Raw genomic sequence first — 19,507 nt, forward strand, 5'->3', positions numbered from 1 at the left:
CAAAAGAGCATTAGAAAGTCCAAATCTATGCTTTTTCCTATGGCCAAGAAAGTGTCACCTCTGATTCTCTGAGGAATTAGTGATATAGAGCTTGTGCGTGGTGGAAGGAAGTACAAATAGTCTTGTGTCTGAGGGACCAGGTGTACAATGCTACCTTTATTTCTTATCTAGAAGCTAGCACAAAGCATCAGTTTTACTACATTAGCCTTAGACCTCCTTTTGAATCTGCATAAAGGGTTAGGAAGGCATGTTTTATATTACTGTTCACTGAAGTGAAAGTGTCTGAAGAGAATAAAATAATAATGGCCACCTTGCAGGAAATCATCCCTGATAAAAGTGAGCGGCTCTGGTGAAGCAACAGGAAAGTCGGAAGTTCAGAGGCGTCTCTGAAGTTTTCTCCAACTCTTCTTCACTGGCTGCTAGTTATCCTACATCTGAGAAATTTTTTTCCCCACCTCTGTAACACCGCGCTAATTGCATTTCCAAACTGTCAGGAATGAAAGTGTGGGGCTCGTCTTCCCTAACACGCTCTCTAGAAGTCAGGTCCTAGCCTAGTCCTCCAGACTTACTTCCACCATCACAAAGAAGAAAGAGGCTTTGCCAAAGAAAACAGGTCTGGAAAGAATGTTATTTGTGTCAGAAAGTTTTTGTAAAGCTCTTTGCTGGCCCTTCTGACAAGGCATGGGATAACCAGCAGCTAAGGCATGCTTTCTGACGGGACTTCTGGTCTTTATCGCTATGCCTGTGCCTGCCCCGCATCAATTTTATCTCCTTCTTCCCCCATGTGATTGCTGCTGCAGAAGGTACATCTGAACAGCCAGATCAGTGGGCTGTTCCTGGCTGCGGTGAGCAACGGCTGTGTGTAACGACTCTGCATCACGCTTCTCTCCTCCACAAGATGAGAGCAACTTATCTGAGCTCCTGCGTTATTTATGAAGACCTGGGAGACTGAACGTGCTTTGATAGGAGATTGAATAAATTAAAATAATTGAAAGTCCTACATTTCGGTGTTGTTAATTTGGAACTCTAGCCTTATCAGTATACTCCAACTCACGTAAGAGCCCACAAATTAGAAGGGGCAGCTAGAAGCTCCATCTCCCAGAATAGTTAACATCAGTATTTAAATTTCATATGCAGGTTTGTCTCATCTCTATGGCCGGTATCTATTTCTGGTTTGAAAGATAAGTGAGAATTTTCTGAACTCCTTAGCAGTTATATTTGCCTTGAGACTAACTTAAAGTGCAAAACCTCTTTTCCAGATTAGAGGCTTTGAAACCGCTTACTGCATCGATAGCATGGGGCACACCAATGGTGGCTTCGTTGAGCTTGGGCCTTGCCACAGAATGGGAGGAAACCAGGTAAGGAGCTCGGAGGCACGTCTGAAGGAGAATTGCTTGCTGTGGATGGTAACAGGCTGGTTTTGTGTTACGCCTGTACATAAAGTCACTTAGGTGCCAGCTACAAAGATGGGAGTGAGGGATTTTCCTTAACCATACTGATATTACTAAAATATGAGAATCTGAAAATATCATTTCAAACTCAAACGGTACAAAATTGAAGGCAAATTCATAATCTCTTCTTAGTGAAGCAGGTATATGAGGAAGCAGGGACTGTGTTTCAAAGCAACCATATCACTGCGTTAGAACAGCTGCAGCTCTTAGCATTGCTGCTGATTCATCACTTCACGTCATAATTCGTCCTTTAGGAAACAACCCCGGATTCACTTTGGCTCAGTTATTTCACAAAGTTGTTTTGCTCTAATGGAAATGTAAAACACTTTTGTGCAGTAACTCATCTTCCACCCCAGGAGACAAGAAACTGAATACAAATTTAGCATTGCTTCATTTACAAATTAATTGGCAGAACATAATTACTAATGGATGGTTGCAATCCAAGCTGCTATCGTGTTTGACCTGTATCTCCACAAACCTACCCACACTAACATGGTGTTCTGTATTTACCTCTCCTTTTTCAGTAAGAAAACTTTTCAGCATTTAAAGTCCTTATCTATCTGTGCTGATGTAGACTTGAACCAGGCAAGTTTTGTCATGGCAGTCATGAAATCACATGCTGGATGATGCTTTTAAAAATTATATTTGGGTTAGGTCTTAGTAGCCCTTGGAAATGTCTCTTTTATTTTGATATTTAACGTGAAAGTTCCCTAAACTACATTTTCTGTGTATGTTACCCCCAAAAACCCTGTAACAATTATTTCTTAAGAAGTAGCTAGGGTAATCTTTTTGTATCTGGATGCATTAGTTTGATTTCCTCCGTGGGTAAAATGCCAAAGTTTTACTGTGTCGTGGTTTAGTCCCAGCTGGCAACCACGCAGCCGCTCTCTCACTCCTCCCTCCCCCGTGGTGGAGTGGGGAGGAGAATCAGAAGGAAAAGGCAAAACTCGTGGGTTGGGATAGAGGAAGTTTAACAGAACAGCAAAGGGAGAAGAAAATAACAACAATAATACTGATAAAAAGAATATATAGAATGCAATTTTCTCACTGCCCGATGCTCAGCTCGCTTGCGAGTAGCAAATTACCATCCCTGGTCAGCTCCCAGACTTAAACGCCGAGCGTGGCATGGCGGCACATGATACCGAATATCCCATTTATTCGCTAGTTTGGGTCAGCCCTCCCGGCTTCTTGTGAAAATTAACCCTAGCCCAGCCAAACCCAGGACGACTGTCCTCACGTGAAATTACTGTCCAGGGCCAAGGACTTGCTACCAGACGTTTCAAAAGGTAGTGGATTGTTTGGCCATCAAATCATGCAGAGACTTGGAATCAAACACTTTCAGAAGCCTCTCAAATAGTGATCCCTTTATTTTTATCATTTTTGTCTTGCTAGGTAAGTTTCTTAGCCTTCTAAATCCTACAGGAAAGTTCTCCGTGAAATTGAGTGTTGTGATAGTAAAAGTGCGTTACATCATGTAAAATAAAGAGCCCTCCTGCCAGATAGGTGTAGTGACACCAGACAATATTTTGAATGATGCAATTTCATTGATATTTTCAGTGTCTCTAAAATATTCGTTATTTTGTGTCAACTGTTAAAAAGGTGACTTTTCTTTTCCCCCAGCTTTTCCGAATCAATGAAGCTAATCAACTCATGCAGTATGATCAGTGCTTAACTAAAGGACCGGATGGATCCAAAGTTATGATTACGCACTGTAATCAGAATGAATACAAGGAATGGCAATACTTCAAGGTATGCAACAGATATATAGCAGAAAAAATACTATAATTTGCATCCTGGTTTTTGCACTTTTTTTAATTATTTTATGTATATGTGAAAAAAAAAATCTATGACAAGGTTAACTGAACCGAATAGAGTAAATTGTTAATTGCACATTCTTGGAAATCCATGCTTGCCAGGAAAACTTCCTCTAGGGAAAGATGCTTCTGCTAGTGGTTCTAGTTACTGTCTTCTGTAGCAGAATCTTTAAGGACAATCTCACGAGGCTACATGTGCTGCCACGGGTATGTTAGGAGTTAGCACTTGTCTCAGAGGAAGCAAAGAGGGTGTCCACTACCAGTGACAGAGTTTCTGAAAGCTTTTTGTGCCATCACCCTCTCTGCTTGTATTCTTTCTATCAAGAAAGTTTCTTTATCTAATGGAAATTGTGAGAGGATCACTTAAATGCTGAGGTGCATTTAGCAGCCAGGGTCGATATTAGATCTAATTTTGGGAGGTCTAAATTGAAGTGCCGCTCTGTTTAAAGACAGAACATCTTTTTAAGCCTACATAGGAACAGGTAAACATAGCGTTACTCTCTGCCTTTTTGTGTTGTCTTTGCCTTCCTCGGTATTTCTTTTTCCTGTTCATTAGCCATGCTCTCATAACATGCTCTGTTGTGAATTCTGGGTGTGGCACCATCATGATGCTATTGCAAAATCTATGAATTTTTAATAGACTTGGAATGTTGGCGGATATACATGCGAAGGCTGCTACAGTCTATTTAGTCACTACATCTGCAAGTCCTCTATTAAATCTAGTTTTGAAAGTGTTATTTTAAAAAATGTCTAAAGTTATATTTCTGTTTGCCTCTTAAAAATGGGACTGAATAGTCTCAGGGTGACGTTATCCTTGGATATAGCTCCACATAACTTGGTTCTGTGTATCCAAGAAACTCTTCTGTGTCAGTTTTTTGTCCATGTCGGTTTTTCTTCTGTCTGTCTAGCATATTGCCTATTTATTGGTTCATTAGCTGGTTATCTGGATTGTGTTTGTCTGAAAGATGTAGACCCTGCTGAGTGCAGCAAAATCTCTTTGTTATCCTTTAAGCCACCTCAATTTTTCTGATAGCATGGAGCTATGAGATACCAAGCACCATAATGCCATTTCCACCCAGCTTTCTTGTGCCGTATAGACAGACAAAATTCTTTAAATCTGAAATTCAAAAAATCAAAAAGCAGTGCTTCAGTGCCTGCCAAATTCTGCTTTAATATTGGAATAATATAGAGCACTTGCGAACTCTCCAGCCGTTCTAGTGTGTCCCAGCATGTTACTTGGCTCTTCACAAAGCATTTCTGTTACGCAAGAAAGATCCATTTCCCCCACAGTGGTACCAGGTTGTGTAATTGTTTGCTTATTACTGCAACCTATAAGGAAGCCCAGTAGGCATGGTCTGGGCTGTAGAACAAAACGCTGACTGGCTTACCAGAAGGGGGAAAAAAAAGAGGGTGAGAGCGAAAGGACCTCTGAGGGTGTGTAACCGAGCAGATGCGAGAGATCTGGCAGACGCCCGCTGTGCGGTACGGAGGGTATGACCGTTTCTCCTAAGGAGGAGGGCGTGAGGAGCGAGACGCGTGTGAGCTGCTGAGAAACGTTGTGGCCTCGTGTAAGACGAGAGCTGCCAGGAGATTTTATCGGGTTGGTCGGTTAGTGGTTTCTGGAATGCAGGTTCCTTGCGCCGGTTTGGTGCGCGTCGCATCTGTGCTGCGTGAGCATGGATCAGCAGCAGGGCTTCGTCGCCCACCAGCGGACACCCAGCACCGGGCTGGCAGCGGGCTGCCTGTTGCTTGCGTCCAGACCTCCAAGCAGAGGGACCCCCGCCCCGGGCTGTGATAGGACAAGGGGCAACAGGCACAAACTGAAGCATAGGAAGTTCCAGCTGAACATGAGGAAGAACTTCTTCCCTCTGAGGGTGACGGAGCACTGGAACAGGCTGCCCAGAAGGGTTGTGGAGTCTCCTTCTCTGGAGATATTCAAGACCCGCCTGGACAAGGTCCTGTGCAGCCTGCTGTAGGTGACCCTGCTTCGGCAGGGGGGTTGGACTAGATGACCCACAGAGGTCCCTTCCAACCCCGAACATTCTGTGATTCTGTGATTCTGTATCAAACCTTTCATAATATGAAGGCTGTGAAAGTCTAGGTTTAACAAACAGTAAAAGGAGACAGAACCGATCTGTTCGGTTGTGTTGCAGTTGTGAAGAAAATGTTCAAAAAAATCAAAGAAAACCCAACACATGTTCCCAATGGTTTTGTTTTCCAGAATCTGCACAGATTTACTCACGTTCCATCAGGGAAGTGCTTGGATCGCTCCGAAGTCCTCCATCAAGTTTTCATTTCAGATTGTGACTCCAGTAAAGCAACGCAAAAATGGGAAATGAACAATATCCTTAGTGTGTAGACAGACAGAACCTACCTACTGACACGTTAATTTGTACAGGACTGACCATAGCCTGAAAACTGCTGCAATCATTAACTCTGTACAGCTGCGAGCCTCCTGGCTTGGATGAAGGACATAGAGGAACTGTGATTATTACAATAACATTATCATCCGCAGTTAATGTTTACAAAACTGCTTTACCTTAAACTCTGTAGATGTTTACATCTTTTTGTTTTAAGATGTCGGTAAATTAATGTGCTATTAGCTATGTTTCATAGGAACATAGTTAAAAGCGTTGTCGTCTTCTTTGGGATTACACTCAGGGGTCTGAAGGCAGTTTTTTTACACACACTTGAAAAGGTTGGAGTAACCAGATTTTTCATAGAACTTGGTGATTATCAACCTGTTGTATATTTTTATTTAATTTTGCATCTTACTAAGCACTGCCACAGGTTACTAGCCAGGGTGGCCTTCTCTCACAGTCATGCTGCTTTTTTGGAAGGTGAATTTCAACATATTTAGTGCCTCTTTCATTTCTCTCTTTCACAAGAAAAGCATTTGGTGGAAATCATACAGTGGATTTTTCTGAGCCGTCACCAGGGGTAGGGATGAACTGTACTATCCCATACGATTATTGTGATACTGAAGACAAATTTCTGTTCCCGGTTTGGCTGCTCTACTTCGACTGGACGCTGTGTACGGTGCAAGGACGAGCTTAGTGTCGAGTTTAGTGCTACTGTGGTACATTTTGATGGAAGTAAGCACCCTCGCGATTCCAGTTAAGAATTTATAAGCACTAACTTGCTTGTTTAAACCATGCCTTACGTAAAAACAATTTAAAAAGAAATAAAATAAAGTTGCACAATTATGTAAAACTTAGAAAGAATCCAATGCTTCTTTTATATTGTTATTTTAAGTGGAAAATCACTTAAAGGTGGACTAAAACTTTTAATTAGGAAAAAACATCCAGCTTCTTAACACATCTGCGTAATTCTTCACAAGAACATGTCACCTAGTTTGGATGCCAGATTTAGGTTTGAAAAGAGAAATGGAAATCCTGAAACTGCATTTATTCACACTGATTCTCTTCTTATTTTTGTCATTGGAAACTTTTCCTGAGGGATTACGGACACAAAATACAACCGCTTGGTGCTATAGTGTACAGAATAGAATGCGAAGAAGTAGTTTCTGAAAATGTTCTGGGAGGGAGTTTATGCAAATTCCCCTGGGAGTATAAATATTTACTCTGAATGAACAGAGAGGTGGAGGAGAAATTACTTGTCCTCACTTCCTTATTCCAGATTTTGTGACTGTTAAATGTTGACATCAGCGTACTGATTTGCTTAGAGTTATGCCTATAACATGTCACACTATTAAATATGACAAAGTACTTCCCTGAAATCTAGACTAGCATTGCATGCAGCTTCCATTGATGTTAACAAGGGTTATGTATCATATTTGGTGACAGAGTTTGATCTTTATAGGGCTGTCTGCACTGAGCTATTAGTTTGGGAGCTTTCCTAGTTTCTTTAAACTTCTCATCTATCCTTTCAGAGCTATGAAAAATAGAAAATACAGGAGGGAGAAACTGGAAGAAAAAGAAAATAAGGGCGTGTGGCGGTACTTGTTCCTTGTGTGTATGAAAACTGACTATTTTTGTGTGTTGGGTAGATTAATTTAATCATACGACTATGCATAAGAGAAAGAATGGTAGCACGTAAATTGTGCGGGTGTGCATTTTAAATGGGTATTTTGTGCAATTCATTGAAAGCTGATGCTGTATGTGAATATGAATCTGTATGTGAGACTGAAACTTTACAAAACATGAGATCGTAAGAAGCTGTTGCTGTAATGACCTTTTTCCTACTATAGCCGGGTTGGAAAAAAATAATTCCCATATTCTTGCTTTGTAAGTTGATAATAATATCACTATGCATTTCTACATATTTTATAAATTTGATTTATGCAGATTTTGATACACTGTATGTTTCTGTAGAAACTGTATAAATCTTTAAAAAATTTATTAGGGATAAATCTGGGAAACCTATGTATATCTTACTTATGGGTTGTTTGTTTTTTAGGTGAAGTAAATAAAATATTTGAATTTTTGGGTTTACTGTACTTTGACAGAGTTAAAATGGATTATTATCTTTATAGAGACCCCTTATCTCTAAATCTAGACAACTTCAATGCTACAAACTTACAAATATTAAAGACATTTTATTTTACTTTTTATCTAGGTACCTTTTGTCATATCTGTGGGAATTCAGGTTTTTTTCCCAGCGAAGTGAAAAATGAAATTCCCACTGAGAGTTGCCACATGGACACATTTAGATTTCTGTATCACCTACCCTGATCTAATTAGGTAGATGTAATATGCTCACAGAAGATGAACTTTGAGAACGATTTCTAAAGTAGAACCAGAGGTCAGGACTAGTTGGTAGCGTTTCGACTGTGTATTTTATCTTTGGCCGTGTATGTTTCCACCAACAAACATGTTTTAATCAAACTTTTTTTTCTTTTCCCCTGGGAAAGTTTTCTTAGCAAAAGAGATTGCTTTTTTAAATCGGGACACGGAAGACACAAGCTCTAGCCTAAGAGCAAACCGAAATGTTGACATCTATGGCACTTTTTCACAGGTGGGGTTCTTCTTTCCCAGCCATGTCTGAGTGCGCTTGTGTGGATTCAGATTTCGAAAGGCTCCTTTGGCAAAGCGCTGGGAGTCCAGCAGTGGCCAGTTCGTGTAGGGAATACCCTTTCATGTATGGCAACAGGGACTGATAGGAGGGAGGGGACATCTTTCTTCATTGCCAGAGATCCTAGCGCCAGGAGAACCAGCAGCATCCTTCGGGCAGTACCAAAGATGTTGTCCCCATCAGTGGCATCCTAGGAGCAGTTCATTCTCTCTCCCTAATGCCAGTCAATCTCCTTTACTACCGTCTGCTTCTTCCATACCATCTGCCTCCAAGCTGCAGCCCCTACAGCCAGCAGTCAAGATCAACTTACCGCTCTGAAACCAGACCAAGAAGCCTGAGATCTGTTACGCTGTGCCAGAGATGTGAAAATTTTATTTATGTCTCTGGTCTGTGAGACTTTTCAGAAGAAAAGACAAGACACGCCAGCTGCCTAGAAAAATACAAAAGATGCTCTGCTGGATTCTATTGTATATCAAGCATGATTTTCCCTTTGGGTTAAAACAGATCAAATTGTGCAAGATCCGTGGAGGCACAGGAGTAAGGAAGGGAATTTCAGAACATGCAGAAGAAATTATCTACGCCATTGAACACAAACTGTTATTTTTGTAAAAGCATTTGATGTTTGTTCCCTGCTGGTGACCATAGATCCATCAGTTGTAATAGGTGAAAAGAAACAACTCGGGAAGAACAGATGAGCAGGCTTTCTGTTTCTGGTTGTTGTTCTCCTTGCAATAAAGGGCATGGGAATGCTAGGTCTTGCTGTGCTCTGAAATCTTACCTTGCTTGTGTTTATGACAGTAATCCTTGAGAAGTGTCAGTGCTTATCTTCCAGGGTAGTATTTACTTTCTGGGAACATCAGAAGCGGTTGCCAGCATCTAGTCCTCTGGTTATTGACTTCATTTACCCTGCAAGCCTCCTCTGAACTCCCCTAGTGTTGGAATAGTGAAGTTGTGTAGCTTGGCTGGCACTGTGTAGGTGGACTCTCTATGCAGAATGAGTCTAGGTAGAAAAAGCGATAGGCTGTCAAAAATTGTGGGTGTTTGCCTCCCTTTGGGTTCAGAAAACAAAGGTCCATAGACCGTGAGTGACCCGTGAAGACTCTTACTTCACCGTGGGGAGCCTGTGCCCTGGCATGCTGCTGCCACGAGCGTGTGCCTTGGTGCCTGCCGCCTCGCTCACCCCCCCGGCGTGACCCTGTGTGGAGCAGAGCAGAGTGGGGAGAGGGGGTTGTGGGGACCACGCGTCCCGGTGACCCCCTTCGTGGTGAGTAACCTGCGGTTTGTAAATCTAAAAAACATGGTCCGTTCTTTACACAGAGAAACAAGTGAAGCGTTCTCCGTTACCACATAACATGGGTTCTGGTAAAACAGAAAATAATCTGTCTGCACAACCCGTAGGGTTTTTACCACATTGCCCTGCTCTGGGGCTGTTCTGAACAACCGTGTAGACGGAGACTCTTCAGCAAGGTGGTGGCATGGCCTGTGGTCTGATGGAGCGTAGCTGGCTGATGTAACGTGCCCGTTCCTTCAGTGAGCACGTTGACAAAGGTGGCAAGGATCAAAGCCTGCACGGAGGAGTTCGAGCCGTTCAAACACCAGGACGAAAAGGTAGGTCTGCGTGTCAGATCCCTGCTTTTTTCTCACTCGTACACTTCCCTGGAAAGAAACGCGACTGCTTTAGGGACGGGAACGGTGGCCCATCCGAGCAGAGGGCGGGCGAAGTAGGGCCGAGGGTCCCGCAGGGCTCGCCAGCGCGATGGTACGAGGTGCAAGCAGACCTGCCGCCGGCGGGCTGCCAGCTCAGGGAGAGCTCATGGGAGAGGAGTGGGACGGTGGGAGGAGCAGCGTAGCACGGCCGGTGTGAACACCAAACCAAACCAGGCTCTAATGCCCGAGATGCGCATGACGGGCACAGCAGCCCTCGGCCGAGCATCCCAGGGGTCCCGAGAGCGCGGGGGGGAGCGGGTGGAGCGGTGATGTTGTGGAGCGGTGATATTTTGCTTTCCTGGAGAGGGCTGCTGGTGGCAGCCGGGAAGGCAGCACGCCCAGAGGGTCGTTGAAGCAACGTCTCCAAACAAAGATGAAGAAGTCCTGCTTGGAACAGGCTTTCCAAATCACTTGAGCAGCACGTCAAGGTCTGGAAGTGCTTCTAGTCTTACTGCTCTTTCCATTGCACTGAGGAGCACCCTGAAGTCCTGCCTGTCCTGAAGGTGCCAGAGAACCTCTAAGGACAGGGCTAGCTGCCCTGGCGATGGAAGGGAAGGCTGCCTGTCCTGCCGTCTGGGAGTGACGGTGAGATGGCGTGGGGGGCTGCTGAGCAGAACAAGTCTGTAACCCTATAGCAGGGTGGCATCTGGTTACTACTGATATTAAAGCTATTGGGGATAAAATAATGTTGAACTGGGCCATTCCCAGTTGGAGAGAGGAAACACTCCTGCTGGTTTGTCTTTTTTTTGCCTGGTACGGTATCCCAGTAGCTTCCATGTGATGACTATGAGAGGAATGGAGTCTGCGCTCTAGAAACGTCAGGATCCTTTGTCTCACGTGGACAAAGGTGAAAAATATTTTTACTTAAGATAAAAACTGAGCTTAACATAAGAACTTAAAAAGTACATGCAAGATCAGAACAAAAGTCCGGCTAGCACAGCAGCCGGTCCCCCGCAGCAGTCAGTAGGATCAACGTGGTCAAGGAGCGCAGGGCAGGCTGAAGGGACAGGGCAAGGACACTTGTCTAACATTGCCCCTGCTTCTGGCAAGACACAACTCAAGCACTTTCTGAGCTGCGGATGGTATTGTCTCTTTAATAGTCCAGGATTTGTCCAACCGCTGTTTGAATCTAGGCAGACTTTGGTCATCCGTTACATCTGATCGTGCAGAAAGGTTTCAAGGTTTCTGAAGAGGAACGCTGGCTCTGCAGTTCACTCCTCTCCCGAGACGAATAAGTGCCATACAGCAGAATTATGCAGGTTTGTTGAAGGTCTTAATTCCTGAAGGAGCAGTTAGCGCTAGGTCAGTGCTGGGTCCAGCCAGCCAGGAGCTGACTTCAAGGTGGCAGCACTGGCAATAACATCACCACAGCACATTTTTCAAACGGCCTTTTAGGAGGGTGTGGTCATGTCCACACAAACATCATCCCTTCAGCTCTGCTGGAGAACTGGTTTATGGGTACAGACCTTACCATTGGATGCCTGTGCCAGGAAACACGGAGAACAGCCACACAACTTCCAGGTGGAGCACCAGATTTGCTGGCTAAAAAGATTTTTCTGGTGGTTGACTCCATATTCAGTCCTGGAACATCAAGAGCCTCTCCAATACTGAGGCTGGGGGGGGGGGGGGGGCGGTGTGTGTGCTGGTTTTGGCTGGGATAGAGTTAATTTTCTTCATAGTAGCTAATACGGGGCTGTGGTTTGGATTTGTGCTGAAAACAGCGTTGATACCAGAGGGCTGTTTCAGTTATTGCTGAGCAGTGCTTGCACAGAGCCAAGGCCTCTCCTGCTCCAGCCCACCAGTGAGTGGGCTGGGGGTGCACGAGCAGCTGGGGGGGGGACACAGCCAGGACAGGTGACCCCAACTGACCGAAGGGGTATTCCCTGCCATATGGCATCATGCTCAGCGTGTAGAGCTGGGGGAAGAAGAAGCAGGGGGGAGACGTTCGGAGTTACGGCGTTTGTCTTCCCAAGGAACCGTTACACGTGATGAAGCCCTGCTCTCCTGGAGCTGGCTGAACACCTGCCTGTGATGAGAACCGGTGAATGAATTCCTTGGTTTGCTTTGCTTGCTTGCACAGCTTTTGCTTTCCCTATTAAGCTCTCTTTATCTCCGCCCATGAGGTTTCTCACTTTCACCCTTCCAATCCTCTTCCTCATCCCACTGTGGGGGGGTGAGCGAGCGGCTGTCTGGTGCTTAGCTGCCAGCTGGGCTTAAACCACAACAAGGGATAGTTAACCTCAGGATATCGGGATAGTTGGAGCAACCTCCAGGTTCACTCACTAATTGGTGCTGGCCTGTGCCAATTAATTGCACCGATGAAGAGAAATCTGTGTAGGCAGTCAACTTTTTTAGCGGGTGGGTCTGACTCTCGTGCACACCCCACGGTTAGCAGAGTTAATGCGTCCCTCAAGGGCCGCGTGCGTTGGAGAATGCAGCAGCGAGCTCCACATCTGGGCTCTGTTACGGGATTCTTGACACTGGATTCAAATGGGATCACGGAAAAGCAGACGGGGCTGTGGTGCAGCTCATACGAGACAGAGGCCCGGCAATTCTGGAAATGCAGGGGGTGCTGGCAAAACACACAGATTTCAAGATGTGGAAAGAAATACAAGCCACAACGAGAAAAAAAAAAAAAGAGAAATAAATATATGCTAAGGCTGGTAAGGCAAGTGAAGCAGGGTCAGTGACAGTCACCACCCCGGCAAATAACCCCTCACTGAGCACTATGTACTACATTATCTGCTGATGTTATACAGAAGATGCCTGTGATACGCTGTTATGAAACAGTTCAATAGGTCATTAGCTAATCGGAGATAAAACTCCTGTTCCATTTTTTTCTGATTTTCTCTCCACACCCGTTTGCAATTTCTTTTGTGTTAAATTTGAGTTCTAAAGCCTGTCTGTCCTGCAATCAGTTCCCAGGTCTGCAGCTGTTCTAATCAAGGTTTTCCTTTTGGAAACACACCAAAAACCCCAAAGACCACAAGAGGCATATTTGCAGAGCATTGGTTTTGCTTGGGAAAAATAAGACCAACTTTGTAAACAAGCTTTGTGCGAAGATGATCTAAGAAGAAGGAAACTTTACATTCCTTTAGGAAGATGGCAAGGAAATACTAAATGTTTGTTTTGTTCTTAACTCTACCTAATAATGCCTAACATGCCATTTGCTTCTCTAGCAAACGTCTATCACGTCTTCACAGAATTACCTATCATAGCTCCAGCATCTCCTCCAGACTGATGCAATGTACTTTATCATCCACCCACCCTGCCCAGGCCATAAACGTTAGGCTTGCTTTTTGCCCATCACACGTGCTGGGGGAGCATGCGTGAACATGCGATACACTTTCTATTAATGCTGTATTTCACCTGCTGGTTTTCTTGTCCTGTCACTTCAGGCTGCCTTTGCAGCTCTTCGCCGCGAGCTCCCGTCTTTCTTGCAGCACTGCTCACCACTTTTTTTCCGAGTCACTGATGTATCTATGGAACAATCACTAGTCGTTAACCCCATCGCCAAAAATAACCCGTGGGTTTTCACAGGAGATTTTCCTCTGCTGGTGAAACGGGTGGCTGATGCCTATTTTTGTCCTGTATTGTAAACCACCTATTTATTCATGCGAGGCCTTCAGTGACGACCCGTTTCCTTTATGAGAAGTACACCAGACCAAACTTTAGTAGACTGGAACTACCTGATGATCTTAACCTTCACGTTCATTGATTTCTCTGAAGAACACTTACGGGTCTGTGCAACAGGATTTCCTCTTGTGAAATCACAAGTCCTAGTTAGCCATTTGTCCAGCAGCTCTCGGCTGTGCTGTGGCTCCTACCAACTGGCCATACGGTCGTTACTGGTCTGAAGTTCCCTGTATGTCCACAGAAAGCTTTCTGCAAATCAGTGTCATAGCGGTGACCTTCCATTCCTCTAGCAGTAAGGCAGTTTTAAGTGAAAAAAAAAATATAAAGTACAGTTCATAGTTGAGCCATTTCCTCCCTGGGTTTCCTTAGAACTCTTGGATGAATACCATCTGTCCTGTCATTTTGTTTCAAAACCTTTTACACTTGGATTTGAGACAGATGCTCCACCATGCCTCTCCCATTAAAATGGTCTGTCGTGAAAATTTCCTGAAGCTCCTCTACAAGGTTACAAAAAAAAAAGTTGTTTTCTTTCCTTGAAATCTCGTCTAGGCATTGCTGCTCTATCTTGAGCATCTCTTGTCCCTGGGACAGCTTGGCAGGCCTCCTGGTCCTGATGTTCTTGCAAATCATTCTTACTCCGTCTGTTTTCCCCAGTTGCTCTGATGCTCTTTCTCCCTGCCACGCGTTGCTGTGTCCGGCCTGTCGGGGATGCGGGTTTCTTCTGATTTACTGGTTTAGAGATAACTTTAACTTTTTTAAGACTGCTCTCCTACGTTTTGTCACTCTCTCATACCTGCTCTTTACCATTATCAGTCGGGTTTTTTTTGGTGGTCTTGGTCTGCTTGACTGGGTGGTACGCCTTGTTTGCTGGACCTCAAACGCAACGTAGGCAGTCTCCCTGATGCCTGCAACTATTCTGGGCTTCCCTTGTAGTTTTGATTTGAGACAGACTCCCAGTTCCACTCCAGTGAAAAGTTTCCAGTGAGTAATTTCTTAAGATTGTCCATATTGAACACGGACGTAACTGATTTAGCTTTTCTTCTATGGCCTTACCTTTTCCGAGCACTCCCGTTGCACTTTGATCACTCACCAGTCCTCTCCAGGGCTAGTTCTTTCCTTGCTCACAGCTAGGCATTGCCTGAACCCCCTGACCTGACACACCGTACTTTTTAAAGCTTAATTTGAAAGTAGTGATTTCCACATGCTCTTTTCCATTTGCCTTTAATCTGTCCTCAACATCGAAAGGGCAAAATATTATTTTAAAAAATTACTAATCATCTTTAGCCATGACATCACTCCCTGTTGATGGATCAGCTTGACGGGGAGCCTTGCTGCGGCTTGCTGCAGCTCGTGCTGCCACGGCGCGCACGCAAGAACGAGCTGTGCAGCGATGTGGGTCAGCCTAGGAGGGCGGTGCGAGAGACTGTTTTTTGCGGTACAGATCTCTCCAGCAGCCAGGACGCATTTGGAAGTGAGATCATAAACAAAAGCAAGCCCCAGGTGGCTTTTCATGGAGCGTCGTCAGGACGCGGGACGACGGAGCGGCAACATCAGGCAGCTCCGCGCTGATTTGTGCAGAAGTTGTGCTGAAGTTAAATTAGCTGACTAATGCTAAGTGAAATAGAACCCAAAAGCCATTTTACCTCACTGAGGAAAATATTAGAAGAGCTCCTTTGTTCTGAATTACCTCAAGATCTGCTCTTATTCTGACACGATATTTAAAATTCTGTAACCCACACGGCTTTCTAGGACACCTGAAGGGTTACATTTCATTTCCATTTAAGAGCACTTGAGCGGAAGTAAAAAAAACATTTCAAATAATCAAACGAGTCAATTTACTCCGACGCTACTGCTCCACTGCAAAAGATTATTCAAATCTAATCAGAAAGAACTCTTGCAGCACCACTGTTCTGTTCAGGGAGGGAGTCTGAGAATCGCGGGGCGGTGACGGTGCATTTCTACAGGGAAATCTGAAGAGAAAATGCTGAGAATGAGCAAGACCAGCGGAGTCTCAGTGAATGGCCTCTAGCTGGAAGAAATTTTTTGAGTTAAGGGTAAAGGTGCTCTGAGATTGCAAACTCTCTGTGGGAGAAAGCGTTCTGGAGCGCTGGACGTACGGCACGCGGAACGACGGCCTCGCACGGCCAGTTTGACGCCCACGGCTTCCCAGAATCCGCGCCTGCGAAATGGGAGCCGTGGATCCCCCTGCGCTGTGCGGCTCTGCGGGTCCGGCGCGTCGCACAGCAGCTGGTCCTGCCCACACTGCTTTACCCAACTCAGCGGCAGGGTGGGGAGGAAAAAACACAACGCTTGAATTTCCAGCGCCTTCAAAGATTAGTCCCCACTTTAGCATAAAAATGTTTGAATTGCCTTTGCAGTTACTGTACTTGAGGAACACACAAAGTGGTTTTGTCAAGACTCGTTTGAGAAGGCGCCACGTTATCGTTGCCCTGCCACAGTGAGTGACGTTCACCACGGTTATAGCGCCGAAATCACTTTTTATCTTACACATGTACAATGACTGTATGCAAATTGATCTCAGAAGTTGATGGACAATAGGGAGACAGTTTAAAAACAAAACACAAAAAAAAGTGGGAAGCCTGCCCTTTATAGTACTTAGTATTTTAGACGTGTTTTTCAGTGCAAAAGCTATCGCCTAGTATTTATCTCAACAAATTAAACATAAGCTCTTAGTTTGGCTGTGGGATTTCCAATCTCCCACATGCAAATATTGTGAGGTATCTAGATTTAGACTTTTAAATATACCAAGGGTCGAGTGAAAAATACTGAAAACCAACAAACAGTGTGACTGGCGATACTGTTACCAGCCCCGAAAACGAACATGTCAGGAGCACGTTCTTTACAAATGCCTCCTCTCTCTCTCCTGCAGGAATCTTCTGGCCTGCTCAGAGATAACATTCCAGCATTTTTCATGCTGCTCTGCAAGCCGTGTGTTTTATGAGAAGTCACTAACACCGGGGGGGCGAGGGAAGGAGAAGGGCACATCTGGGAAGACATACCTCTAACCTCATCTGTCCTGCAGCCAGCTTGCCTGTCCCGGGCCGGACAGCAGAGAAGGCCAGCGACCCTCAGCTCCATGAGGGGAAGTTCCCGAGATCGACCCATTCCCAGCTAACGCACCGAGACGAAACCACGGTCTGTGCTTCGGCAGTTTGGGGAAAGAAAGCAGTCGAGGATTAATTATCAGCAGCTTCAGTACTTAAAATTAGAGATATTTTTCTCGCTCCCAAGGCGATATAAGCAAACGCTAGCATAAGGAAAAAGTCAATTGCAGCTAACGATGGTGCACATGGCAGAGAGAATCGCGGTTAAAAAAGCTGACCCTCCTGTTCCAGCTGCAGGGGTCAACGCTTCGGGAGACCGGGCGGGAACAGCAACAGCCCGAGAAGAACGCGAAGCGCCATCCCGCACAGCGCTGCGGCAGCCGGGGAGCTCCCAGCCTCTCGGAAACACGAAGAATAGCGCAAGGATCATGTACAACATTTTATTACAAAATTGTTAAAAAAGTAATACAATGCCATATACTACAAAATATAAGATCAGCTATTAAGCTACCTCCTTTGTTTTACTTAGCTATGAAGAAACACCTGGCTATCAGTCACTGAATTTCAACAAAATCATTAAATATGCAGAAACATTCCACAACTTTTTCTTTTTTTTTTTTTTTTCTCCTTTTTTAAACCAAACTGTAGCAGCCCTTGGCTACTACTTACATTAAAAATAGAGGTCTCCCTACAAAGAACCACATTACCTATACACAATTCTGTACACATTTTTATACTGAAGCTAACAATGAGCTGCACTTGAGTTCACATTCTTAGCAAAATATTGGATTTTCAGCATAAATCTTTACAGCAGGACATTCGTTTATTCCTCATCCTCTTCTTCTTCTTCCTCTTCATCGTCTTCCTCCTCCTCCTCCTCCTCTTCCGGTTCCGCTTTCTTCTTAGATCCTGCAGGCCTGCCTGGGCCCTTTTTTCCTGCATCACTCTTGCTCTTGGCACGATATGCTGCAATATCCTGCAAGAAAAACGCTGTTCAGTTGCTGGCAGCGTAGCCCCGAAGGCAAACCAGCACCGCTGCAATAATTCAACGCTACCGTGCCGCGCGGATCGGACGCAGCGTGCGCGGGAAAGCAGGGTTTCCACCTCGGGACTTTCGCGCTCACGCCCCTCTTGCCAAGAGGCGGCACGATCCAGGCAGGTTTAAGAATTTCACGAGCACAGCGCTTTGGAGCGCGACTGCATTTTACCAAGCGAGTGACCTGTTTTCTGGAAGTAAAGCGTCTTACTGGTAAAACCCCTAGACGCGTAAGAACCACATCCAGGTTCACCATGAGGGTGTCGGGTGCCTCCCCCCGCACGCTGACGCCTGACAACTGGTGGCACAAACGGAATCACGAACCGTACACGGCTCCGACGCAAACCACGAGCCGCACCTTTACAGCGGCCTCCGCAGCTTCAACCACTGCTTTATCACTTTCGCCGTACCTTTTCGTACTTCTCCTTTAGCTTGGCAGCCTTCTGTTCGTACGGCTGCTTGTCTTTGGCCGACTGCTCAGACCACATCTCGCCCAGCTTCTTTGCTGTATCTCCAATGGACAAGCCAGGATGATCGTTTTTGATTTTCGGACGGTGCTCAGAACAGAAAAGGAAGAACGCAGACCTGAAATGAGAGAGGGCGATTAATATTAGGCGTCAGGCTATCAGAACTAATACTTTGGAGTTTTTTCTTTTTTTTTTTTTGCCCCCCCGGTCACGTCAACACTCACGGTGGTCTTTTAGGAGCGTTGGGGTCCTTCTTCTTCCCCTTCTTCTCGCCCTTGGGAGGGACGTAGTTCTTCATCTCCCTGTCATAACGCGCTTTGTCTCCCTTGGCCATTTCTTCAAACTTCCCCTTCTCCTTGCTCGACATCGTCTGCAGACACACGGGGGGGATGAGGGGAGGGGGAAGGAGGCGTGGCCGGGTCAGGCCAACCCCCAGCTGAGCCGGTAAGGGCCCGGCCGGCCGCCGCTCACCTTCCACCGCTCCGAGCACTTCCGCGAGAACTCGGCGAAGTTGACGGAGGAGTCCGGGTGCTTCTTCTTGTGCTCCTCGCGGCAGGTCTGCACGAAGTAGGCGTACGAGGACATCTTGCCCCGCGGCTTGTTCGGGTCGCCCTTGCCCATGGCGGCGGTCAGCGACGGCTCCCTGAGGGCGGCGGGGGCGGGGCGGCCTGAGGGAGGGGCGGGGCCGCGCGCAGCGGGGCGGGGCCTCGCCTCAGGCCGCTCCTCCCGCCTCCCTCCCGCCCGCCGCCGCCTTCCCGCCCGCACACGCCCCCCGCCGCGGCCGCCCTCCCCCCGCCCTCCCCCCCCCCCTCCCCGCACCTCCCGCGGCCCGCCTGGCGTCCGCGCCCGCCCCAACCCCAGCCCTCGCTGGCGCGGCCGTCCGCCGCCCTCCCCACCCGCCCGGCGGGGATCCCCCCCCCTCAGCGCCGGGCGCGCCGCCCGGGAACCCCGCGCTCCCTCCGCGGCCGCCGGCGGCGCCCCCTCCTTTCCGCTCCCCCTCCCCGCCCTCCTGCCCCGCGGCCTCCTCCGGCCGGTGGCGGGGGGGCGCGGGGCCTTGCCTGGCTGGGCGGGGCGGGCGGCGGCGGCGCGGGGCTCGGCTCCCTCCGCGGCTGCAGCCGAATGGTTCCCCAGCGGCGCACTTACAGCCTCTTGTTTTCCACAGCCCTACCGGCCACAGCAACTTGACCCGCGGAGCCCGGGGGCCCGCCCCCCGCCGCAGCGGATTGGCTGCCGCGCCGGTTCAAACTGCCTGCGGCACCGCCCCCTAGGGCTGAGGCCGCCGGGGATTCGCTGGCGG

At 46.7% G+C, this 19,507-nt stretch overlaps 2 protein-coding genes across 3 annotated transcripts in view; one reads left to right on the plus strand and one right to left on the minus strand.

The window, feature by feature from the left end:
* The window catches only part of GALNT7 (polypeptide N-acetylgalactosaminyltransferase 7), a 77,588-nt gene extending 69,838 nt beyond the window's left edge, over window positions 1–7,750 (plus strand). Inside the window, exons 10-12 of one of the 2 annotated variants that reach the window (XM_075421734.1) lie at window positions 1,260–1,358; window positions 3,072–3,200; window positions 5,487–7,750. In XM_075421734.1, the coding sequence (XP_075277849.1) occupies window positions 1,260–1,358; window positions 3,072–3,200; window positions 5,487–5,624 (366 nt within the window). In that variant the 3' untranslated portion in view covers window positions 5,625–7,750. The remainder of the gene's footprint in view (window positions 1–1,259; window positions 1,359–3,071; window positions 3,201–5,486) is intronic. The other variant, XM_075421732.1, reaches the window with a different exon arrangement.
* A 9,383-nt stretch (window positions 7,751–17,133) lies between these two features.
* Window positions 17,134–19,413, minus strand: HMGB2 (high mobility group box 2). The gene is made up of 5 exons (XM_075420138.1): window positions 19,269–19,413; window positions 18,682–18,853; window positions 18,435–18,580; window positions 18,154–18,328; window positions 17,134–17,683 (listed from the first exon to the last, which is right to left on the minus strand). Exons 2-5 carry the CDS (start codon window positions 18,829–18,831, stop codon window positions 17,531–17,533), a joined length of 624 nt encoding a protein of 207 aa, XP_075276253.1. The 5' UTR covers window positions 18,832–18,853; window positions 19,269–19,413; the 3' UTR covers window positions 17,134–17,530.
* Window positions 19,414–19,507: the final 94 nt, after the last annotated feature.

Source organism: Opisthocomus hoazin, chromosome 5, assembly GCF_030867145.1.
Source record: "Opisthocomus hoazin isolate bOpiHoa1 chromosome 5, bOpiHoa1.hap1, whole genome shotgun sequence".
In the NCBI taxonomy this organism is placed as follows: Eukaryota; Metazoa; Chordata; class Aves; order Opisthocomiformes; family Opisthocomidae; genus Opisthocomus; species Opisthocomus hoazin.

Coding starts and splice junctions, on each gene's coding strand:
- HMGB2 (XM_075420138.1), bottom strand. CDS start 18,831: ATGGGCAAGGGCGACCCGAACAAGCCGCGGGGCAAGATGTCCTCGTAC. Junction 18,329..18,434: donor AACGCTCCTAAAAGACCACC/GTGAGTGTTGAC, acceptor CTCTCATTTCAG/GTCTGCGTTCTTCCTTTTCT. Junction 17,684..18,153: donor TAAAGGAGAAGTACGAAAAG/GTACGGCGAAAG, acceptor TTTTTCTTGCAG/GATATTGCAGCATATCGTGC.